Source organism: Acipenser ruthenus, chromosome 4, assembly GCF_902713425.1.
Source record: "Acipenser ruthenus chromosome 4, fAciRut3.2 maternal haplotype, whole genome shotgun sequence".
In the NCBI taxonomy this organism is placed as follows: Eukaryota; Metazoa; Chordata; class Actinopteri; order Acipenseriformes; family Acipenseridae; genus Acipenser; species Acipenser ruthenus.
This window is the reverse complement of record NC_081192.1, coordinates 58,645,472-58,672,371: the sequence shown is the minus strand read 5'-3', so window position 1 is coordinate 58,672,371 and position 26,900 is coordinate 58,645,472. Positions and strand designations below refer to the sequence as shown.

Below are 26,900 nucleotides of genomic sequence, written 5' to 3'. Positions count from 1 at the left end.
TGTGTGCTTTGGGTCGTTGTCATGCTGAAAGGTGAACTTCCGTCCCAGTTTCAGCTTTCTTGCAGAGGGCAGCAGGTTTTCCTCAAGGACTTCTCTGTACTTTGCTCCATTCATTTTCCCTTCTATCCTGACAAGTGCCCCAGTCCCTGCCGATGAGAAACATCCCCATAACATGATGCTGCCACCACCATGCTTCACAGTAGGGATGGTGTTCTTTGGGTGATGCGCTGTGTTGGGTTTGCGCCAAACATAACGCTTTGCATTTAGGCCAAAAAGTTCCATTTTAGTTTCGTCACACCACAAAACTTTTTGCCACATGGCTGCAGTGTTTTTTTGCATACTTCAAACAGGATTCATGGTGGGCTTTCTTGAGTAATGGCTTCTTTCTTGCCACCCTACCATACAGGCCAGATTTGTGGAGTGCTTGAGATATTGTTGTCACATGCACACTTTGACCAGTCTTGGCCATAAAAGCCTGTAGCTCTTGCAAAGTTGCCACTGGCCTCTTGGTAGCCTCTCTGATCAGTCTCCTTCTTGCTCGGTCATCCAGTTTGATGGAACGGCCTGATCTAGGCAGGGTCTTGGTGGTGCCATAAACCTTCCACTTCTTAATAATCATCTTGACCGTGCTCCAAGGGATATTCAAGGCCTTTGATGTTTTTTTATACCCATCCCCTGATCTGTGCCTTTCAACAACTTTGTCCCGGAGTTCTTTTGAAAGCGCCTTGGTGCTCATGGTTGAGTCTGTGCTTTGAAATGCACTACCCAGCAGAGGGAACCTACAGAAACTGCTGAATTTATCCTGAAATCATGTGAATCACTACAGTTTAACCAGATGGAGGCCACTTAACTTGGTGTGTGATTTTGAAGGCGATTTGAGATAATTTAGGATTGCTATTACAAGGGGGGTGGACACTTATCCAACCAAGCTATTTCAGTTTTTTATTTTTAATTAATTTTCTGCAAATTTCTAGAATATTTTTTTCACTTGGAAGTTGTGGGGTAGGATGTGTAGATAAATGAAAAAAAAAAAAAAACTATTTTAATGCATTTTAATTCCAGGCTATAAGGCAACAAAAGGTGAACATTTTGAAAGGGGGTGTAGACTTTCTATAGGCACTGTATATATAAAATAAATAATTGTTCATTGTGAAGCTGGACCCGCGTTGATCATTTCAAAAAGCCTTTTGATTGCGTCTCCATCTTCTGACACATCTCAGATACCGCAGTTTCTCTTTTCTTCAGCAAAATAAAATCACTTTTCTTTTAAAAGCTGCATCAAAAAATGTTCATGAAGTTTGCTGTGCAGCCATTTTAATATACCAGTATTGTACCAAGAGTAATTACTGTAGTGAGCAGTACTGTGTACAGTTGGTCTTGTTCAAGCGCACCATATTAATTGACATGCGCACATGTAAATTGGTACCCTAACTAAAAACCTCGAATCCAAGTCACCCCCCCCCAAATTTAAACTTTCATTTTGGCCACAAAAGTGTGACTTACATTCGAGTAAATACAGTATATATATATATATATATATATATATATATATATATATATATATATATATATATATATATATGTCTCATGTTCATAATATAGGCTACTGTATACACACACATACTGTATATATTCAGCATTATACATGTTTCACTAATAGATGGTAACTAGCATGTTTTTGCAATTAGAAAACTTTCCATACAAAGACAAAACTGTTCTCATTACTGGATTGCTGTAGTGCAGGGGTGTCCAATCCTGGTCCTGGAGGGCCGGTTTTTGTTCCAACTGTGCCCGAAATTAATTAATTAGAAAAATAATTATGTTGAAAAAGTGTATTGGGATGCAGGTGTTTTACTTGCATCTCACCAGCACAGTCCCATTTCACCTGCATTATAGCTTAAATTTCAAAGACTATGTAGATACAAATGATTAACATTGCTTTAATATCTTCCTAGAATTAGTTTGAACTCTTTGTATTAACATGTCTAATAAAATGGTAAAATGCAGCAGTCATGTATGTAACACCTCCACAAAAGTAATTTTTAATAAAAAATAAAAACTCTTCAAGTAGAGAAATTCATTGCAAAAAACTGCATTAATGCAGCAGTTAGGGTTGAACCCATCGCCACAAAAGCAAGGAAATGTGGCATTAGGGTTTTTAACCCAAACTCGCCATTCCCAGCCCCACACAAGCAGCCAAAGGAACCAGACAACACAAGCAACTACAGACTGCTGTAATCAGGTGAAACATAGAACATACAACTCCTTCTAGATGACACAAGAGACAATGTCAGTTACATTATGGTCCACCAGAACCATATGAATTTGTGCACAGGTTTAAATGACAACACCAACATGAAGTCCCAAGGTGGTGCACTGGACAGGAATAAATGGTCAGGTCTCTCATCTCCCGTGCCATCGTTAGCAAATTAGCCTATGCCTGACATGAAGAGGTAGCTGCCGAATGCACTGGGTTGTCAACCACAGGCAAAACTGAGAAGTACCAGAGGTAATCCTGGACGCCTGCCACTGAGCAGGATTAGGGGTTGAGGTCTGTGCCCCGACACCAAATGTAAAGGTAAAGGTACACAACCAGTATGCTAATGTAGTGTGCAAGGTATATTTGTATTTGGACTAGTTTAAATTGTAATAATAAAATACCTTGTTTGAATTCAAGTCATCTAGAACCCAAACTCTATCGGAATAATCAGACTAGACAATGTTTCTAGTGAATACAAAGGAACAGTTTTATTAGAAATAAAACAAAATAAAGGAGAAATTAAAGGTGCAACAACTAAACTAAAATAATACAGAAAAGAAAGTTTAAACAACAACACCCCACTCCCGCTGGTTGATCAGCGATCCAACGCAATCTATGGGAGATTCCCTTAAAGGTTACAACTGCATTCCTGACAGCTATTTAAGACGAAGGGTAGTCTTAACAGGGGTATCGTTAGTAACACAGATATTTACTTTTGTTAATATTTGATTATCAAAGCATCGTTAAATCAGTCGCATATGTATGTTTTGGTTCAGAAGGCAATTCTCACTTGTGAGATAAAGACGCTCTTTGCGTCCAGACAACCTATCGAGAATTATCTATTATCAAGACAGCTAAATTTGGATTCTAGGCTTAAACGTAGAATGATAATTGCCTTGTAAAACCCGCATCAATTTGTATAAATTGTATACATTGTGGTCGTGTCACATATGGTGTCTTGCGTGGGACAAACAACGCCTCCAGGATCCGGACCAGGAACAGCAAAGGGATTTTTTTTTTTGTGTTCGTTTTTTTCAAAAAGTGTTTTTTTGTGAAGGGGGAAAAAAAAAAAAATTGGGAAGAAGCGGCAGCGCAGGGCCGGTCGCAGGTCCTGTCACGTTTCTACCACACCGGATGTTTGCCTGGCCTGTCTGGATGAGGAAGGGTGGTGTTTCCTGTGTGGCGAGGTCAGGTATCGTCCACTCAGTCAGAGCCACGCATGGCAGGAGATGGAGGAGCCTGAGCGTCCAGCATCAGGTGGAGAGGTCCTGATGGCTCAGAGGCCGACAAAAGCACTCTCCTCTGAGGGAATCTGGGGCTGGCTGTTGGAACCTGGGAGGAATGCCGAAGAGGCCCTCCCTGATGTGATCAACCTCCTGTGGGCCAGAGATGGAGAGCGATGGGAAGCCTGGGAAAAGCAACACTGCCCAGTGTTCCTCCCGGAAGTTGCGGACATGGTAATCCGCTACCTGGCTGCAGATATGGCAGGGCTACCGCTATCTCCAGCTACACTGGGAAAAGCCCCGCCGCTGCCATCTCCAACGCCAGAGGGAGAGGAGCCATTGTTGCCGTCTCCAGCACCAGAGGGAGAGGAGCCAATCCTGCTGTCTCCAGCACCAGAGGGAGAGGAGCCATCGCTACCATCTCCAACGCCAGAGGGAGAGGAGCCATTGCTGCCGTCTCCAGTGCCAGAGGGAGAGGAGCCATTGCTGCCGTCTCCAGCACCAGAGGGAGAGGAGCCAATCCTGCCGTCTCCAGCACCAGAGGGAGAGGAGCCATCGCTACCATCTCCAACGCCAGAGGGAGAGGAGCCATTGCTGCCGTCTCCAGTGCCAGAGGGAGAGGAGCCATTGCTGCCGTCTCCAGTGTTAGAGGGAGAGGTCCCATCGCTGACATCTCCAACGCCAGAGGGTGAGGAGCCCTCGCCACTGTCTCCAGCACTAGGAGCAGAGCAGCAGGAGCTGCCTCTGTCTCCACCACCACCAGGAGCAGAGCAGCAGGAGCTGCCTCTGTCTCCACCACCACCAGGAGCAGAGCAGCAGGAGCTGCCTCTGTCTCCACCACCACCAGGAGCAGAGCAGCAGGAACAGCCTCTGTCTCCACCACCAGCAGCAGGAGCTGCCTCTGCCTCCGCCACCTCCACCAGCAGAGGGTGAATACCTGCTGGTTCCGCCTCAACCGCTGTGGGAGGACTGCTTGCCCCTCCCACCTCCACCAGCAGAGGGTGAATACCTGCTGGTTCCGCCACAACCGCTGTGGGAGGACTGCTTGCCGCTCCCAGCTCCACCAGCAGAGGGTGAATACCTGCTGGTTCCATCTCCACCTCCACCAGCAGAGGGTGAATACCTACTGGTTCCACATCCACCGTCATGGGAAGGACTGCTCCTGCCCTGCCTCGCACCACCCACGGATGCCTGCCTCACACCGCCCAAGGATGCCTGCTTCACACCGCCCAAGGATGCCTGCTTCGCACCGCCCAAGGATGCCTGCTTCGCACCGCCCAAGGATGCCTGCTTCGCATCACCTGGGGCTGCCTGTTGCTCCGCATCGCCTGGAGAGCCACCAGTTACAGGGTACGAGGGAGAAGTGGAGCTCCCGCTGCCGCCTCCATGATCAGGGGCTCCCCTCCCAAGTTCGCCTCCGGAGGGTCCGCTGCTGCTGCTGTTGCCTCCCGAGGGTCCGCTGCTGCTGCCGTCGCCTCCCGAGGGTCCGCTGCTGCTGCTGCCGTCACCTCCCGAGGGTCCGCTGCTGCTACCGTCGCCGCCTCCCGAGGGTCCACTGCTGCCGTCGCCTCCCGAGGGTCCGCTGCTGCCGTCACCTGCCATTGGTCTGCAGCTGCTGCCGTCGCCTCCCAAGGGTCCTCTTTTGCCTGGGGTCGCTACCAGTCCTACCATGCGGCTCCTCGGAGGGGAGCTGCCGGCCATGAAGAAGGGGGGGCAGGTCTGGAGACCACCCCCAAAATTTCCTTGGCCGGAGGAGCCAACCTGTGCGTGGTCCACTGGGACGCTACAGTTGTTGGGGTGGGAGGAGGACATCCCGCAGTGGCCGCCCCCGGAGACACCTTGCTTCCCCTGTTCCTGGGCCGGGACTGCTAGCCGGGACTTTAGGGACTAAGGGGGGAGGTGGCCGAAAAGGCAATGTGTGCTGCTCACAAGTGGGGGCATGTGTGGCGGAGTGTCCCGCCCCTTTGTGAGGCTGCGTGGCTGATCAGCTACTGATTATTTAACTAGCTGACAGTCACACATCCTTACTAAACTCGTGCAGATTGTGGCCAAGGGGTAATAAGATAATTAACAGCTAGTTAACCCCTCGGCCAGAGTATAAGAACCTGCAGCTGTCCGTGCTGCGGGGAGGAGTGTACAGAGGAGAGTACGGGGAGCGAAGAGAGAGAGGAAAATAAAATAAAACAACTGCTAAGTATCGTGCTGGGTTAAAACCAGCACGCTTATTTGTTTCTATTTGTTTGGCCAACGCGCCTTTTTGTTTTGTGTTTTGTTATTTGTTTAAATCTTTTGTTTTGTTTTATGATTTAATAAATGCGCTGAAAGCAGCAGCATTCAGCTTCACCCACCCATCCACTGTTTTGGTTCTGTTACTTCCTGGTCTGTGACGTCACCACACCTCACCACTGCAAGCCATCCTGCCACACACATACAAACAGTTACTATAGTGTTCATTAACTTCAAAGCATGAATTGAAAGCAATAATACTTTTCTTACATTCTACCTAAAACAAAACGTTAATTTTACTTTAAGGTCTGCTTATTCTCACGATCATAAGAGGGTTAAAACACTACCCAATGAATACTTAACGGACGTTCGCTGCCTCCTCCAGCTGATCCGTATCTTCAACAATACATGCGCTTGAAGGCTCTCCTGCTGACAAGGACATGTCGAAAGAAATGTCTTTGCAAAGAACAAGAGTCATTAACTGTTTATGTATTCGACTGAAACAGCAATTCCTCCACCAATACGTGCACTCGTCCGGTTAGGTCTGTTATATTTCACCGCAAAACTCCGGCACTGCTAGCTCAATAAATTCAATATATTTCAATTTATGTAGATTTCAAATGTTCATCTATCTCTTTCTCCGGTGATAAGTTGGGGCTAAGTTAGAGATTTGATTATAAGTACTTTAGGATTTTAGACATCAGCGGGCACCCACACAGCGGGCACCCACACCAAGGCAAACACTAGAATAGTTATCTTGTATTAGAGTGAACAAAAACGGTATCTCTATTACAGCTGGTTGCAGGCTGGATCTCCAGATTGTCACAGTTCAAAGACTGGTTTGTGTATCAGAACCTTGGATTTCGTATCGGGGACGCTGTTTGAGTGTCGTGCTCATGCTTTAGTAATCTTCTCTTTACCCCTGTGTGGAAGGGTGGGGGTATTCATTGACACGGGAGACAGAAGATTGTAGTTGCAAACACCGCACAGGTGCCCAGTTTTATTTTTATTTTCTTTGGTATGTATTTTTGCCCGCAGAGGGCGCTGTTGTCTGTGGCCTGTATACCGGCAACGGTAATCAGGACCACAGGTTACCAACACAGATATAGGCAGGCGCACTCACAGGTGCTCAAAAATAATGAAAACCAAAGGTGAAATGAAAAAGGAAAATAAAACACAGTAATAAAACTACAAAATAAAGGTGCTGCTTACTCAGTGCCCCCACTGCCGCTATGCCGGTCAGCTCGGGTCACTGTCCTACGTTTCGCTGTGCACTATACACTAGGATGGCCCTATCACTACACACGTCCCCTTGGGTACGTAACCAGAGATTTTAATAAATGGTTTATATGAGGCTGGCTGTCTTCCTCAGCCATGGTTGCCTGTTTTGGTCGCTCGGAACGTATCCAGTTTCCATGCTCCGCTGTACAGAAACAATCTACACTTTAAACTTCTTGTTGTATTCCCGATCACGGCCACCCCAATGCACAACCAAGCGCAGTTCTTATGGGCCGAGCAATCCCCCAAGGCCCGCCTCTCAGCCACTCAGAGAGAGGGAAAGCCAACACCCCCTCTTCCCCACCTCTCCGTGTCATCGCCATGACTGACTGGCGGATCTTGCGAGAAGGCTGCCGACTCCTTATCTAGAGCTCTGACAAATTGTTTCATAAGGCCCAATTTGATGTGCAGTGGTGGCATCAGCACCTTCCGGGGGTCCACCAGTGGCTCCCACTTGACGTTGTTCCTCCCCACAGAGAACTCGGTCCGCTGTGGCCAGTCCCGCCTGTGGTAGTGCGCCTTGGTGTCCCTGCTGTCCCAAAGGCAAAGATAGCAGGGAAACTTGGTAAAACCGCCTTGGAGACCCATCAGGAATGCCACCATTTTGAAGTCTCCTATGACCTCCCAGCTGTACTCATCATACTTCAAGGCGTCCAGCAAGGTCTTGATGCTGTTGTAATCCTCTTTGAGGTGCACCGAGTGAGCCAGGGGAAGAGACGGGTACTTGTTACCATTATGGAGCAGCACGGCTTTGAGGCTCCTGGATGAGCTGTCAACGAAGAGGCGCCACTCATTCTGGTTACAGGCGATTCCGATTGCCTCGAACAGACTGGTCACATTGTGGCAGAAGCAGAGCCCATCTTGATGGGTGAAGAAGCTGGAAAAAGGTTGGTGACGCTTCCTCTGATCTGCGACTTCCACACTTTTATCCAACAAGTTCCACTGCTTGAGCCTAGACGTCAAAAGCTCGGCATTGGACTTGGTGAGACCAAGATCTCTAATCAAGTCGTTGAGGTCTTTTTGGTTGGGGTAGTATGGTTTCTCTCCTCAGCTCCACCTCTGAAATTGTCATCTGGATCTACAACGTCTTCCTCGCTCTCTGACTTGCTGCTCTCTTCTAAAGATGGCTGCTCTCTCTCCGGAGGAGTGGGTACGGGGAGCTCATGGCAGTGTGGCACCGGGGCGATGGATGAAGGAAAGTCCGGATACGAGATAGCAGGTGCATTCTTGCCAGTCCGACGTTTGGAAGGGTCCACCATGCAGAAGTAGCAGTTGCTTGAGTGGTCAATGGGTTCCCGCCAAATTCTTGGGATAGCGATCTTCATGGCTCTCTTTTCCCCTCTGTACCACCCTACAAAAATACATTTATTTCACCCATGACTAATCTGTAAGAGATTCTGGCAACATTTTTTATATATGATGTATTTTTTCAATAACATTGAAAATTGTAAAACATTTTAAAATTAAAAACTTTTACAATTTTAAACATTTTAACAAATTTTATAACATAAAATTCCGAGCAACAATTGTCCATCGTACCTTCCAGAGTTTTTTTGCAGTGCTCGCAGGTGAAATGAGGTGCCCAGGGTTTGTCTTGGTCCCCGACAGGCATGCCGAAATATGCCTTGTAGGCCTCACACATCTTAGCAGATGCTTCCACGGAGTACTTTTTCGCTCTTGTCTTGATAAATTGGCCGCAGACATAGCAAAATGCGTCTGCCGGATGCTTGCAGCCTCTTGATGCTATCTCAGAAAAATGCAGATATGTATCCACTTAGGCAGCTGGAACTAAACTGAACTGGTGGGCTTAAGGCCCCTGTATTTATACTACTATTTATATTACTGGAAAGTTCTAGAAATTTCTAGAAGTTACTCCAAGTTTACTCCGCACTGAATCTTTCTGGAATGTTCTGGAAAATAGGTAAATTTCAAAATATCATTGTCCTGGTCACAAAAGCAAAGTTTGTGGGGAATAATAGCCATTTTCTATACTTTTGAGTCATAAGCAATTAGGAAATAACACTTACTACCCACGGTGTAATGAATGAATGAATGTATGAATGAAAGAATGATTCAGAGCCCCCTGCAGTTTCTGTTTGGTAACAACAACAATGCTTGTTCCTTAGTACCGTTCTAAAGCTGGGGATCAGCTAGTCTCCAACTTTGTTCCGCTTGTTTTTTCGATGCAATTGGTACTAACTTAGTACGCAGCTGGGGATGATCCTGTGATAGTACCCTACTAGCTAGTACGCAACTTAGTACGCAGCTCCGTACTAACTCTGCAAGTTCGTTGCAATTGAACCATAATGTTTAACAATTATTTAGAGTTCCAAATGACTAAACACCAGTGTTACACCTAATGAGGGATAAACACTGCTCTTTAGGAATAGAGCACTTACATCTTTTTTTTACTATGCACACATGCCATTCACATACAAGCGTTTCACATGTCTGTGGTTTTACAGACGAGGCTGAAGTTGGCTTCTTATTCGCCAGCTTCTCATTCGCTCAGCTTCTTATTCGCGGGCTTTTAGTGCATAAATGTATTTGTCTATGTTGAAGAAGTAGCCTTGAATTTAACTGGTTAAATCACGTCGGGCCGCTGATTTCTCTGCAGGTACCTGGCAAGGGGCACACCCTCTGCAAGCTACACTTGTATTTAGCCCGGCCTACTATATTTAGTTGCCCCTCGCCAGGTACCTGCTTGGAAATTGGCGGCCCAAAGTGATTTAACCCTTTAAATGCAAGGCTTTTTCCTGGGAAGAAGCTGTGCAATTGGCATATGTGGCATGTTTGCCCTCTGATCTGCCCCAGTAAACCACGGTGTGCCGGGCTAAATACAGGTGTAGGTTACAGAGGGGTTGCCCCTCGCCACAGGGGCGGCGCCACGCTTGGGCCTGAGAGGCGTGGGCCCACCCATTTTGCTCATGGCCCCACCCAGTTATGGAGCGATTGACAATTAAAAACATTTCATGCCAAACCGTATCCGACTGTAATCTGCTGCGGCGAGTCTAGCTCATCCTTCAAAACATATATCCGTCCCACCCACCTCAGCACCGTTGTCATGGTTATGAAAAAAAAAAGATTGGTGATTGGACGGCTGAGATATGAGATCTTACGTCTTCGATACTATAGTATCGAAATGACAGCGCATCAGCAGCATACATACAGGAACTTTTCTTTCATTGCAAGGCATGCAAGCAACTAGCTTATGTCGCTGCTGTTTAGTTATTTTTTACATTTGCAATTAGCTATCTAATTACCTACACAGGGCAACAGTGTGAAGTAGTGGTTAGGGCTCTGGACTCCTTACTGGAGGGTCGTGGATTCAATCCCAGGTGAGGAGGCACTGCTTTTGTACCCTTGAGCAAGGTATAAAGATCTTTGATAGTAATTACGTCATTACGTTTACGTCATTAAGTCATAAACGGCCCGTCCGTGAAAATTTGGGGCCCAGCCAAGAATTAAATCCTGCATCCGCAACTGCCTCGCCAGGTACCTGCAGAGAAATCAGCGGCCCAACGTGATTTAACCCGTTAAATGCAAGGCTACTTATTCAATGTAGATATATAAACAGCGAATAAGAAGCTGAGCGATTGGCATATGTGGCAAGTGTACTCGCTGTTCTGCCCCAGTAAACCACGTTGGGTCAGGCGAAATACAGGTGAAGCTTACAGAGGGGTTGCCCCTCGCCAGGTACCTATAGAGAAATCAGTGGCCCAACATGATTTTACCCGTTAAATGCAAGGCTACCTATTCAACATAGATACATAAAGTGAATAGAAGCTGAGCGATTGGCATATATGGCATGTTTGCCCGCTGTTCTGCCCCAGTAAACCACATTCAGCCGGTCTAAATACAGATTTAGCTTGCAGAAGGGGTGCCCCTCGCTGGGTACCTGCAGAGAAATCAGCGGTCCGACGTGATTTAACATGTTAAATGCAAGGCTACTTATTCAACGTAGATACATAAAGAGCGAATAAGAAGCTGAGCAATTGGCATATGTGGCATATTTACCTGCCGTTCTTCCCCAGTAAACCACGTTGGGCTGGGCTAAATACAAATGGGGCTTGCAGGAGGGTTGCCCCTTTTCAGGTACCTGCAGAGAAATCGATGGCCCAACGTGATTTAGCCAATTAAATTCAAGACTACTTCTTGAACGTAGACAAATACATTTATGCACTAAAAGCTTGCGAATAAGAAGCTGGGCGAATAAGAAGCTGGCGAATAAGAAGCCAACTTCAGCCTCGTGTTTTACAGTGTAAATGTATGAAAAGAAGACAGACGTAGCCATAATACAGTCACATTTAATGTCACTTCTGTTAATGTCACACTCTGCTTATTCTCATCAAATTGAAATGTCCCGGCCCGAATATAATGCATGCTGTGACTTTGATGTTTTGTTTTTAAAATGTATTAATGATCAATGCATTGCTGAGTTTGTTGCGCTCACGTATCAGGTGGTGTCTGGAATGATCCAAATGCATTTAAAACAGCGAGTGGAGGCGTGAAATAAATATATTTATAGCTTCTCTGTAATTATTTCAGTAGCGATTAATACCCTTTGCGGTCCATTTATTCAGCGCGTCAGGTCCAGTTTATTTTCACATACGCAGTTTATTTTAGACACGCTGTTTAAATGTATTTTTTCACAGTAAAACAGGCACTGTATATCAACAAACCATGAGTGTTGAAACTGCAACAAGATGCATGATTATTATTATTTATTTCAGTGCAGCAGCAGTGTCCCCCACCTAGGATTGAACCCACGACCCTCCGGTCTAGAGTCCAGAGCCCTAACTGCTACTCCACACTGCTACACATGCTGGCCTTTAACAAATAACTCGTTTTCTGCTCACAGGCCAGATATATATATGTGTGTGTGTGTGTGAGTGAGTGAGAGCGTGCGTGCGTGCACAACATGTGAGATAGATAAAAAGTCGCATACGATTTCTTCTTGTTTTTCCTGTTCTTAATAGCATAACGGTATACAACACAGTCTGTTTAATTAATATATGGACATAGCCTAAGTTTTAAATGTTTACAAAGCTCGACAATATTGCCGAATTTGTCATTCAAACTTGTTTAGTTTTAATCAGTTTTGTCTGCTTGTTACTTTTTTCAGCCAACACATTTAAATGACCCTTGATTGTTACATTTTAAAAGATTGTTTTAAACGTTACAATGTAAATGTTGACTCAGTAGCTACCATTAAATGTTTCAACCTCGGTGATTTTCTTTGATGCGCTATTAATTTTAGGCAACTTGCAATAGAAACTTTTTTTTTTTCCTGTGATATGTGCTGTTTTAAAACATAAATAAATTATTTAATATAAATGATGTGGATATCAAACTGCTTGCACACCCTGGTTTGTTTTGATGTTGACCAACATGTGGAATCACATGATTGGTAGATGTCCAGTTATTTAGCTTTTCTGTTTGAATAGTCGCTACACACCCTTAAAAAGTAGACGGAAGTAGACATTTTTACCTTAGTTTGATGACTTATATCTCATTGTGTATAAGAGGTATGTCCGTTTTTTTTCACATTTGATGTAAGAAAGTTTCAGACTTTTGATACTGGTACAGATGGTAATTCTAAGTGATTTAGTTTTGCCGCTGCAACATGGTAAAACAGCTAAACTCTTTGAGCTGTATAGAGACTCTTGGTAGTTTCAAACAAGTTTTTCTAACTTGTACGAGGAACTACCGTTCCTCTCAATAGCTGAGCATAGATTGGAGACCCGTACTGACCGGCTTAGCGGCAGTGGTGGCACTGCGTAAGCAGCACCTTTTATTTTGTAGTGTTTTATTTTCCCTTTTTCTTTCACCTTTTGTTTTCATTATTCTTTTGAGCACCTGTGAGTGCGTAAGCCTTGGACTGTACCTGTCATGGTATTACTGTGGACCTGACGACCATTGTCGGTATTGAGGCCACAGACAACAGCGCCCTCTGCAGGCTAAAAAGAAAATAATAAAACTGGGCACCAGTGCAGTGAATTGCCCACCACCCTTCCACAATCCATATACCAGCACTGGAAGACAATGATGTAATTGACATTGTCTCTTGTGTCATCTAGAAAGAGTTGTATGTTCTATATATTACCTGATTACGGCAGTCTGTAGTTGCTTGTGTTGTCTGGTTCCTTTGGCTGCTTGTGTGGGGCTGGGAATGGCGAGTTTGGGTTAAAAACCCTAACTCCACATTTCCTTGCTTTTGTGGCGATGGGTTCAACCCTAACTGCTGCATTAATGCAGTTTTTTGCAATGAAAAAAAAAAAAATATATATATATATATATATATATATATATATATATATATATATATATATATATATACATATTCATTAGGTCTATGTGAATGGATAGACCTAAATAATACCACTGTGCGTCATGCAAAAAAAAAATTGTAATACCCCTGAACGGAAGGGAATAATACTATCGTCGGGCTCTGAACGATAGAATAATCATTTGAACACATCAGCGCAAACTCAGCATGATGCTTTCAGTCTAACCGCCTCGCAGACCCAAAAGCCGACTCCCCCGCTTGAGTAAAACAGAACTACAGAAGAAGGGCTGCAGTTTGTCCAAAAGCAAGAATATCTGAACACCATAAAGAAAACAGTCTTGATGTTCGTCTACTGCAGTCCTACCAAGAATTGGTGAGTCACGGGCAATAGAAAGCATACCCACCACACGTAAACAAACCAAAGTGCCTGCGCCGGTCAAAAAAAACATAACATTTTCAGAGTTTCCAGTCATTCTTCATGTTTCACAGCATTTATCAATTTACCACAATCCTTGGACAATGTTATGATTATTGCCACAATCACTGGTGAACTTTTTTTTTTTTTTTTTGCAAGTGCTATCAGCTCCCAGAACTGCAGCCTAGTCTGCATCTCCCTGCTCCCGACAGATAAATGTAACTCTCCCACGAGACGCAAATTTTATCTGACTGGGATCCATATATCACAAAAAATAATAGCTGGTTCAGCATGTATTACCAGGGGTAATACCATCTCGAGGTTCCACCGTCCACAGAAATTTGATGGTATTACTCCCTGGTAAAACACACTGAACCAGCCATTATTCTATTTTATATTTAAAAAATATATAAATTTCTCAAACAAATAATTATAGGAAAAATCTTTTGTAGCAAAAGTTTTGCTTTTGTGGATGAGAAAAAAGTTACTTTAAAACGTGGTCTATTTTACTCTTGTGCAGGGTGTCTTGATGAAAAACATAATCTGTGTTAATAATTACATACCTTAATTGATAAGAAAAATGCAAGAGAGAAAGAGATGCTTGAGGGGGACAGGGGCCTCACATTGAACTTACTTCTTACAATGCCGGTCAAGTCAGACGAGTGAAATCCAGCAACAGGATGCACGCCACAGTTCACAGGATATCAGGTACCCCTGTTATAGGTCAGAGTAGTTTTAATAGGAGCACAGCTAACGATGAAACCAATGATCCTGGTGAACCTAGTCAGACGAACCAGCCTAGGAGAGAAAAGAACCTTAATTGACACAAACCAAGGTTTAAGTGGCCAAGAGCCTCTGAGAAAATGGCTAGGCACACACTTGAAACGAATCTCTGCTTGTTGGAGAAGTTAAATGGAACAGTAGAAAAGAAACTTGATAAGTTTGGGGATACCATTTATGGGTATGAGTGTGAGAGATTGAGTAAAAGATATAAAGCAACAAATAACTACTATTCCAGAAAATTCTAGACGGCAGCTAGAAATTGAACGCCTGGTTGGAGAAAGGAGGCAACTGAGGAAGGCTGAAGAAAGTCAGAAAAAGGCCCTCTGTCTTCTGAAAAATGATCTTGCACAAGCTTGCTAAGTTATGCAAAGCGGAGCGCCTACGAAAGCGAGTACAAATGCAAGAAGCAGCTTTTATAAAGATCCTTTCAAGTTTGTGAAGAAATTATTCACCAGCGAAAATAATGATATACTTACAGCAACTAATCCTGAGTTGGAGAGGTATCTTGAAGAAACATACGCTAATCCAAGAAGAGGGGAGCATATGTTGATTCCCTTTGATATTCCATCTATTACTTTAAAAGCAAGGGCTTCATCATCGCCTCGGCCCAATGGTGTACCATACTGAGTTTACAAGAATTCATCTGGGGTTCTAAGAATATTGTGGAGGTTGATGAAGGTAGTGTGGGTAAAACAGGTAGTCCCAAGGGCATGGCGCAGAGCAGAAGGGATCTTTATCCCCAAAGAAAAGGAATATACCAGCATCAGCCACTGACGTCCAATTTCCCTGTTAAATGTGGAGGATAAGATATTCATCAGTATTGTGGCACAAATGTTGTCAACATATCTATTGAATAACCGCATGATCAACACCTCCATACAGAAAGCTGGTATCCCAGGCTTTCTATGATGCTTGGTGCATGTCCGTGTGATCTAGCAACAGATTCAGTCTGCAAAAAAGTAAGACCTCCTGTTAAATTCCTGGATTTAGCTAATGCATATGGTTCAGTGCCACATAAGTGCCTTTGGGCTGCTTTTGATTTCTTCAGCTTACCCAGTACTATAACATGGTGAGTGAAAGCCTACTTTGGGGACTTGCAGTTCTGTTTTTCTACTCCAGTTTACCACTACTGGGCAGTTTCTCAAAGTTGGAATCGTGGCAGGTTGCACCATTTCTCTGCTGGCCTTTACTATGGCAATGGATGTCATTATTAGGGCCTGTAACAGGGGGATTTGTTACGTGTGTGGGCCGTCACTGGATAATAATGAGGCAGACACAGAGCACTGGGTGTTGACACACAGCACAGGCCGAGGCTAGGGTTCCAACAATGGTAATCCTAGCGCCGGATTTAATAAAAAAAAAAAAAACAAAGCTTAAAATAGACCTTTGCCACACAAGGCATGTCCTGCTCCAGGAACCTACTACACTACGGTAACCCTCTCTATACTAGGTTGGGATCAACATCCCCTAAACTAAGCAATTGCTGTTGCTCCCGAAGTCCCGGCCTCCCAGCGACTCTGGGTCGTTGTGTTTTTGTTTTTGGATTTTGTTCTTCATGTACTGCCTTGTATATATACTCCGGCACTAGGGCTGCCATAGCTGGTACCCTAGTGGCGGCCACCAACACTGCAACTGCAATACTTGTAATTAATAAAACCTGTTTGCTGTAAGTAAATACAATATGTAAGTTAGCCATGTGTGCGCTCAACGCTCACTCGCTGTCAGCACCCGGCTGTATTCATAGCATACACCAGTACGGCTACGTTTTTATTTTATAGAAGATTCAGCATTGTTGATTTGATTTCTAAGTCACAAAGTACTATAACGTGATAAAAAAAATGCGTTGTTCGCCATTACAGGGTTTTTCTCGCGTACCCCTTGATGAGAGCTCGCATACCCCAGTTTGAAAACCACTGTGCTACAACATAGCGCTGACCTCACGATAGGCAATGTAACATACTGTACAGTATAGTAGCAATGTAAAAAATTTGAACTTTGTTTAATTAAGCCGCCTTGAAAAAATACAAACATTCCCGTTGTTTTCACCATTTAATGATCCTTAGTTCACCCGCACAGCATTATCATACTGACTCAAGAAAAGAAAAAAAAAAAACACCCACACATTTTGTTTTTCTTTTCTTTTACATTGTAACCTGACAGAGAAAATAAGTGTCTAAATCTAGGCCAGGATCATATCAATTTTGTTTTCTAGCCAAAATAAGACTTAAACTTTGTTGCTTTTATGTTACATTTAGGTATTTTGTAATTATCACTGTTTCTTTCTCCCATCAGATTGAAGATTTATCTTCAGTTACTGTTTAAAATATAGTTGACACATGGTTTAAAATAATAATAATAAAAATAAGTGTTTCCGTGGCAACTGACTGGTAACCCGTGGTGCACTGCAGTATCACGTGCTACACCTACTGCAGTACCGAGGAAGTTTTCTATGGAACGCACTGTACTTATACGTATGACCCTTTGCAAAAGTCTAATAGTTCAACCATTCACTATTCAAAAAGTCACTACAATACTTTCCATGCTTTACATGTCCCTGCAATTATTTTTATATTTATTCACTGGGAAATGCAACCAGACACATTCCATACAAATGTGTGGACCCTACTGGAAATGTACATGTTTTAATTGCAATTTATATTATATTAAAATACATCCTTAGATCATATCATTATCACATTATTATATTTCAGAATATATTGTAAACCAGATGTAAACAAAATGGCATCACACTTGCATTGCAATTTTATTAGCATGTCAGTGCATTTTAATTTCAGTAATCACATTGTTAATATACTTCAAAACATATTATTGAATATTAATACAGTATAAACAAAATGTCATCACACTTATATTGCAATTGTATTAGCATGTCAATGCAGTAATCACATTATTAATATATTTCAAAATATACTATAAATCAAATAGCAATTCCATTTAAACACAATGGTGTTACACTTGCAATTGTATTAGCATGTCAGTGCATTTTAATTTCAGTAATCACATTATTCATAGAGTATTATTTACATTTTAAATCAAATGGAAACCTATTTATATGTAATTAAAAACAAAGTATTATAATTTATGAAGCAAGTCGCCCATTGTTTATATTTTAACCACAAAACAACAGATTTAATTAACACCCATATATACAGCATTTGTATTGCTTTAGTTATTACAATATCATATTGCAAATTTGTTTTCATATTATCAAGTATTTATGCTGTATGCATACATATATTTAAAATCATACACATTTTGATAACTACTACAGGTTTATCTGGGTTTGAACCCACAACTCACACTATTGCAGTCAAACAACTTACCATTAATCCAATCAGGAAGTGGTGATCAGCACCCAAAATAATATTATATGGATATAAAGGCCATCCCCTTCGTATGGATGACATATCAGCTTACATATCAACAGGAATCATCATTATAGACATATTGTTTTTGAATTTGCAAAAATGCTTCCAGACCAAGACAAAACTGTCCGTACCGCACATTAAAAGGGGTATGATTTTCATAAAACCTACATCGAATTATTTCTCCCTCCCCATATTCCACATATCATAAAGAATCATCATTACAGCAGTTTCCCTGTTTTAAAAATAATAATTTTAATGCTTCCGGACCAAAACAATAACCTACTAATTCTCAGTTACCCAAGCACCATTTCTTGGTGCTGAAAGAATAGCTCCCTGTAACAGTAAAATCTAAAATAGACGAGCCTAATCATTGTAGTAGTAGTAGTAGTCCTATTTAAGGCCTAATGGCCGGACTACACCGACTGCCCAGTGGCAGCCGGTGCACCGGACGCCCAAAGGCGGCCGGAGAAAAAATTCAATTTAGCACCCCTAAAATAGGGGTGCCAACAAAGACTAGGCCTTAACTAAAAAACAGAAAGACCAGAAAAAGGACTGTAAATTAAATGTGTAATATAAAAGGGGAGGTGGTACAGAGCACGCCCCCTAGAGCCCACTGGTCGACAAAAGTGGCCATGTCGCCAGCGGACTCCGCGTGGGCGTGCTCTAACTGAATCCGAGAACGGACGAGGGCCCTGAACATGGCCCCACAGTCAAAGAGACCCTCCCCGATCATCTTACGCTTCCTGGTCTTGTAAATTGCCAGTTTAGCAAGAGCCAGGAGCAGATTCACGAGGAGGTCCCTCTTCTTGCTGGAGCCATGAACAGGGTGCCCAAAAATGAGGAGGGTGGGTGAAAAATGCAGCCAGAACTGCAGTAACAAATTCCTAAGCAGCAGGAAAAACGGCTGCAGCATGGCGCACAGAAAATAAATGTGACTTACCGACTCGGACTGACCGCAGAAAGGGCATGCGGCGTCCGAGTCGGTAAAGTGACGCAGGATCTCTCCTGACGCGAGCGCTCCGTGCAGGACCCTCCACCCCAAGTCCCCAGCTCCCCTGGAGACCAGCGGGGAGTACAGGGCCTCCCACTGTAGTAGTAGTCCTATTTAAGGTCCGTTTGACGGGACTACACCAGCTGTCCAAAGACAGCTGGACAAAAATTCAAATTAGCACCCTTGAGGGTGCTAAAAAAGACGAACCTTAACTAATTTAACTGAAAAAAACGGTAAAAAGGACTGTAAATTATATATGCAAAACCAAAGGGGAGGTGGTACAGAGCACGCCCCCCAGAGCCCACTGGTCGACAAAAGATGTCATGTCGCCAGCAGACTCCGAGTGGGCGTGCTCTAACTGAACCCGGGATCGGACGAGGGCCCTGAACATGGCCCCACAATCAAAGAGACCCTCCCCGATCATCTTACGCTTCCTGGTCTTGTAAATTGCCAGTTTAGCAAGAGCCAGGAGCAGATTCACGAGGAGGTCCCTCTTCTTGGTGGAGCCATGAACAGGGTGCCCGAAAATGAGGAGGGTGGGTGAAAAATGCAGCCAGAACTGCAGCAACAAATTCCTAAGCAGCAGGAAAAACGGCTGCAGCCTGGCGCACAGAAAATAAATGTGACTTACCGACTCGGACTGACCGCAGAAAGGGCATGCGGCGTCCGAGTCGGTAAAGTGACGCAGGATCTCTCCTGACGCGAGCGCTCCGTGCAGGACCCTCCACCCCAAGTCCCCAGCTCCCCTGGAGACCAGCGGGGAGTACAGGGCCTCCCACTGTAGTAGTAGTAGTAGTAGTAGTAATAATAAAGCAGACACAATGGCAGTCCAGTATCAGCTACCCTCCAGACTGGCCTGGACAGGGCAGTTAATTCAACTTAAATAGCACACTTCATATGATACGTGTTATTTAAGTTAAATTAACTGCTCCGTCTGGGCTTGTTCGAGTATTCACACCATCTAAACTGCATCCATATGTGAATGGAACAAATATTACAATTAATGTATCTAAATAAAACTTGACCATGGCGGGACTCGAACCAAGGTCCTCACAATTTGCTTTCTGTCACTCTGCCAACTGTACTATTGGAGATTGTGGTTATGTTACAAATTAAAATGTAGTTCAGTGCTAATATATTGTTCTCAGTTCATCTGACACGGTTTATTCTATTTATGCCCTCCTTCAAATGGAAATTCCATTTTCAGAACTAGATGCTGCCCAGCAAAATCTCCAGTCTTTTGTCAAATTATTTCTGATGTTGTACAGAAAGGAACACATGTCCTTTAATGTGCACCGTTTATTGCACATTTGTCGAAGTGTCTGTAATTGAGGACCTCTTTGGGCATGGTATACTTTTTCTTTTAAATTTTACAATCATCACCGACTGTTCTGTTATGGTGACAAAGGAGTATCTATCCAAATATTTAAAATGTTTGCCTGTTGAGAGATGTGCAATATAATAGTCACTTTTATTTTCGAAAATGCCAACCAACAGTGTCAGATTTGACATACATTAATGAAGAATGTTATTCCTAAGCACAATTTGGCAAATTTTACACAAATTAAATGTTTTGGTCGACCTAACCCTGTTCCCATTTTTCATCGGATAGGGGCTGAATCATTTATCCAGAAATACTTTAGAAGAGTATGACAGATTGAATCTATGTGATGTAGATTATTCATCAATAAGCTATGCAAGGCAGATGAAAAAGGCAAATTCTGCAGTATGTTTCCATGAAAGATTTGCTTTCATTACTGGTATCTTAGAAATCCACTTTCTAGATAGAACAGATGTTCTTATTGTCCTAAAGCTTTTACAGGTTGTAAAGAAATTCAGTGGAAGGTGGGAAAATTATTCCATAAAATGTCCATTCTTATGTGAAGTGGAAGATACTGATGAGGAGATTAAGGTAAAACGTGTCTTAATGAAGATGAATGAAACGATGGATATTTGTCCAGTGCCAAATTCTTCAGAGAGTGACTAAGCTTTTTTTTTTTTTTTCTTTTGGATCAGCTTCACCCGGTGCCACATGCTTTATACATACACACAGTTTATGCAAATTAGCAACTCGCTCTGTGAAACAAAATGTGATATTCACAAAGTAGCCAACTAGTGCCACTTAAAATATACTACTCGGCTCTTGCTAAGGGTCAAACTTTTGGTCAAATTAAAAACATTACTGGTTCATTAAATTCCTGTCTGTGACTGATATTTTCTTTTTTTTTTTTTTTTTTTTTTTTGGAAGAAGTTTAATTTTTTTTCACACGGCAAGCCTGCCATGCAGCCATATCCAGCGTCGGAGGACCATGCAGTTCAGAATTGCGTACAGGCCAGCCCAGAGGCCTGTATTCATGTACCAGTGTTGTATTATCTTCTAATGCGCAATGACATCTGGGTAAAGGTACACAAGGACTCTAAAAGTTAGGAGTATTTTATTCAGGAAACAGTTTTTAAAATGTCTCATAAGTACATAAGTACCAGGATGTTTTATGGAATTCTAAACTTTAATTGTATATTATCCTTTTAAAGAAAGCTGCAGTTTACAAGTAAAAGGATGAGTATTGATACATGGTTTTATGATCAGTTACCAGTATTCAATTACAATTCCATACCTGCTGTTGTAAAATATGTGCTGTATTTTATGTTGTAGGTGCATATGGTCTGGTTTTAAATTGTTTAATTAAAACAGCATTATTGCTACACAAGCTTCTGATAGTTTATTTTGATGTGAAAGTACTACATAACCTGCTTTCGGTGTTGTGTAGCTTTAGAATTCCATGTCTAAAAATATGGTTGGGTTGTTTCTTGCTAACTTTGTTACAAACCGTTTTTTTTTTCCTTCAGAAAATGCAATGGTTCACACAAAACAAGTAAAGCGGGGCCAAGATGCATTTATGATTATTATCAAAATAGTTGATTAGGTTAAGGACAACACAGTTTGTGTTATAAACTCACCCATTGTTATGTTTAGATTTTTTGCATTTATTTATTTGTTGTAGACTGAGCAAACTTTTAATGTCATACTGGAGCACTTTAGTTATCAAAACATCTCATATTATAGGTCTACTCAATACCAAGGAAATGTAAGCTTGCACTACTCTGTACTTATGAGCAAACAAACAAACACATTTTCACCTGCTTGAATAAGGCAGGATAACAAGGAGCTTTTTGTGAAACTACTGGTTCTATTTTAATCAAATCTGGGAGGCAAGGTTTCCTCTGGAATGCAATTTTATACATCAGGAAAGGTCTTAATGTAAGGAACAGAGTGGATTTCATTAAACATACTGTGTTTCAACTTTATATATCCTGAACACATCTTTCACATGTTTAAATGGATTTCAAATACCTGTTTAATATGAGGTTGTGGCATTGCTTGAGTGATGTATTTTTATCACATATTTAAGTTTGTATTTGAAATGCATGTTGAAGAAAAACGCACAAAATAATATTAAAATAACATTTATTGGATTTTAATGGCAATTAAAACATGTACATTTCCAGTAGGGGAGTTCTCATAACATGAGGACTATGACATGAATAGTGTTTCCAGATAATAATAAAAGCTTCAAGCTACAACCATGCTGAGCAACTTAAACCCAACAGCATAACAACCCATTAAAAAAATAAATAAATAAATCCTGCTTTGCTCTATAAGAGAAAAAAAACCTTAGCTTAAATGGCTTAACAAGCATGGTTGTAAAATGCAACTACCACCTAATTGAAGTCTAAAACTGAGCCTTTTACTGAAAACTGCTGTGTAATAAAAGTAGCAAAATATATACACATTTTTAGATCTGGGTACCAACAATTTGCTATTTGCATATCTGATAATTCCATAATTCACTTAATTGCATGAAAGATAGCCAGTTGATTTCATATGCGCTTGTATAATTAGGAGGCTGTGTGGTCAAGTGGTTAAAGAAAAGGGCTTGAAACCAGAAGGTCCCCGGTTCAAATCCCACCTCAGCCACTGACTCATTGTGTGATCCTGAGCAAGTCACTTAACCTCCTTGTGCTCCGTCTTTCAGGTGAGACGTAGTTGTAAGTGACTCTGCAGCTGATGCATAGTTCACACACCCTAGTCTCTGTAAGTCGCCTTGGATAAAGGTGTCTGCTAAGTAAACAAATAATAATAATAATTAGTTTTGATAATTTCATTGGTTGAGGAGTTTACCGTGTGACCACAAACAACTTGACTTCTAAGAGAAGGTATACCACACTTATTGTAGCTCAATGAGTTGAAGTTTTAAAAAAGTAAAAAAAATACAGTCAGAAGTCAATTGCAGCTGAGTTTGATGTTGATCAAAGCACAATTTCCCGAATTCAAAAGAGCAGGGAGAAAATTCTTGACGAATGGCAGAACGGCAGTAATCCAGGCAGAAAACGACACAGATTTGGGAAACTAGAAGACTTGGAGGCACGCTATTGATACCATTCGTTATGCTTTATGCAGTCCTGAAGTAATAAATATTTAATGTTCATATATACTGTTTATACTTTATGCAGTCCTTAAGTAATACATATATACTTTTCATACTGTATATACTGTATGTTATGCTTTATGTATTTCTGAAGTAATAAATATATACTGTTTGTTTGTTATAAATATAGTTATGACCTAACATTAGTTTAACTTCTAGTAATTGCATACTCGGTATTATTGCATGTCGCCTGTCCGGTCCCGACTCCATGCAATTAAATGGAGTGCACTGTGTGTATATCTATATTGGAACAAGTACCACAAAACAAGGTAACTTGAGGTATGCTTCAGTAGGAAACTTAAAGGGAAAAGTGGATTTACTAAAATGACTCATCTGAGAGCTGTACAGCCTCTTTATCCAGTGACAGTAACCAACCGTCAGGCATTATTGCCTAATTGTAGTATGGTAATTTGAGTGCAGACACAGCCAAAATCAGGTTCTCCAAAACAGAATTACACTTGAAGAACAGATGGCAAATACATATTGGAAACTTGCTGGTTTCAAAGACTCTGATTAGCACTTATCTTGGACTGCACTACATTTTACATTAGGTAGGGCTTTCGATGATGAGAGCTAATCAGGCTCTGTGGAACCAGATTTAGAAGTTAAAAACAATACCGTAAGCTTTGAAAATAAATAAATAAACACAATTCCACTGTTTCCCTGAATATGTATTACTAGTAAAGGAGGAAACAAGTTTTCTATTGGTGTCTGAGGCATCTCTGAAATAGAGGGTGGCAGGCTTCTGCAGTAAATTACTACACTGGTTAAGGTGGCTTGGAAGAAGAGGTAAAAACACAGATGGTACCCCATTCTGGAATATTCTATTTATTTATTTATTTATTTATTTATTTATTTATTTATTTATTTAATTTTTTTATTTTTTTTTAGGCTGTGGAAGTTGTTGGGCCTAGGCCAACGTTACCTCGACCTGTGAAATCAGCACCTGATAAAGCACCAACAGATAACACAAGGTAATGATCACAACCTTAAGTATCTCTGTGGAAGAGCGCTACTTCTACAACTGTTAACTCCTAACCATTTCAGTTTGCGATATTTCCACTGTTCTGTAAACTGGCCAAATCTAACACCACTCTTCACTTTGACCCGTGACCCAAGATGGCAGACTTTTTGCGTCCGTATGTAACGATCCAATGCTTTGAGAAATTGGCTTCATACTTAGACATGCATGTGTGATTGCGATTTTAATATTTGTACTTTTCTCCTCAAGGGAGAAACTGTATTCCTTTACACCTAGGAATATGAGCCCTGTTAACCCCTGCAACGAATCAGACTATTGACAGTGCAGTGCACAGGGTCAAAGCACTAAATCAAACAGAATTACTATGTTGAGTTGCAGTGCTGGTCTGCTGTCTCTAAAATGTAAGAACATAGGTGGACATCCATTTCAAGCCAGCCATTTGACACACCATAAACAAACAACTATTTTTTCATGTTTGTTCACTCAGGTTCCAAAAAAAAAAATAATTATCTTCCATATTGTTCAGCAATATACTACACGTAAAATTGCTTTGTGTTTATTTAAATTTTTAATTTAGCTTATTATGCACTCAATCCAAAGTTTTAGCTCTCTTGACCCAGTTGTTTGCGAGATACATAGGGCCTCATTCACTAAACAGCGGTAATGTGTAAGTAAGCCCTTTTACTGCGTGCTTTGTACAGCTGCTGTATTCACTAACCAGTGGCAGGCAACCTAGCATATTGAAAAAGCGTGCGTGGAAAAAGTACTGTTTCCGAGTCATTTAAATATAATGAATAATGTTAATGTGTGCAAATGTATGCAAATCACGTCACAAAATACCGCAAGGGAGGCATTTGATATGCAAACCATATAAACTTAAGGGCGCTAACTTTAATAGGTGCCTCAGTGTGTGTTAAAAGTACCGCTTATTGAAACCAAGCGGTGTCACAGAACCAGCAGAAGAGCTGCACAGCAGAGCGAGAAGAAGAGTCAGGGAGAGAGTATTTTGTTACTAGGGCTGTGTGAGGAGGAGGTAATAACTAGATACAGATTGCGCACAGATCATACTAGCCTTATATGTAGGGCCACAGAAAATTCACGATATCACTAATGTCACAGAAATCGTGTATTTGAGTGCCTACCGTGAAAAATATGCATTTTATTTTCCTTTCAGTGTTTTACATTACTCTTCACCTCCCCTGTTCATTTCAGCAGCGCTACAGTAGCTGTACATGGTCTGGTGTCAGTGCCGTGCATTAGGTTACTAGCGCAACGAGGTCAAACAAATACCGGCTTCATGATTGGTGAATTCCTACTGTACAATGACGTAACATTTGAGTCAGAGGTTGTTTATTAGCTTGCAGTGTATGCCTAACATTAAAAATGTAGACAGCAGGGCTCCCGAGTGGCCCATCCGGAAAAGGCATTCAAGTCCAGGCTATTCCACAGCTGACCGTGGATAGGAGCTCCCAGGGGGCGGCGCACAATTGGCCGAGCGTTTCCCGGGGGGAGGGAGGGTTAGGTTGGCCAGGGTGTCCTCGGCTCACTATGCACCAGCGACCCCTGTAGTCTGGCCGGGCGCCTACAGGCTTGCCTGTAAGCTGCCCGAGAGCTGCGTTGTCCTCCGACGCTGTAGGTCTTGGGTGGCTGCATGGTGAGTGCAGTGTGAAAAAAAGCGGTTGGCTGGCGGTACCCGCTTCGGAGGACAGCGTGTGTTCGTCTTCGCCCTCCTGAGTCAACGCAGGTGTGGTAGCGGTGAGCTGAGCTTAAAAAATAATTGGCCATTCCAAATTGGGAGAAAATAATAAAAAATAATTGGCAACGACTAAATAAAAAAATAAAAAAATGCAGACAGCTGACAAATCAAAAAAAGCTAAATTCATTTCAACAGAAGATCGCGTTCAGAGCTACAAAAAGGGGATGTTGCATGCAGATGGTGGGATTCTGTTTTGCTCAACTTGTAATGTGTCTTTGGATCATCAAAGAAAAGGTACTATTGACAAACATCTTGACAGCGCAGTATACAAAAACAAGAAAACCAAACTTACAGTTCAGGCTAAACAGTTCACAATCACAGGATTGTTTAAAAAGTGCACAGAAAGTGGAGCAACACGTAATGTCAACACATTTGAATTAGTGGAAGCCTTTACTGCAGTGAACATACTGATACAATGGCTGGTCAATTAAATATTACCAATTTTTTTTTTTATGAAAAAAATCCCAAATTGTGGAGCAGCACACAAAGAAATCTGTATGCAGCACACAAAGAATATTTAAATGTAAAAATGAACGATTCTGAGTCTGTTTGCGTTGTATGCAACAAGGACACTGATGAGTTTAATATTTTGGGATTAAAAACAGCAAAATAGTCTATGGGAATTACACAGTCATTGTAATTAATGTGTCAACATACATTTTAAAGGTTTACAAAACTGTTGCTGAATGTTGCTGAATATGTCATTCAAGGTTGTTTTTAAAAAATCTGTTTTGTCTGCTTGTTACTTTTTTTGCAGCCACAGTCCATTTTAAGTGACTTTTGTTTCCAGCAAAAGTTTGTTTCATTTTTAAAGATTGTTT

At 42.0% G+C, this 26,900-nt stretch overlaps 1 protein-coding gene across 2 annotated transcripts in view; it reads left to right on the top strand.

Moving 5' to 3' along the window:
* Positions 1 to 26,900, top strand: part of dnaaf11 (dynein axonemal assembly factor 11) — a 134,738-nt gene that overhangs the window by 77,303 nt on the left and 30,535 nt on the right. For both annotated transcript variants that reach the window (XM_033998814.3, XM_059022599.1), the window contains one exon: positions 24,233 to 24,315. In XM_033998814.3, the coding sequence (XP_033854705.2) occupies positions 24,233 to 24,315 (83 nt within the window). The remainder of the gene's footprint in view (positions 1 to 24,232; positions 24,316 to 26,900) is intronic.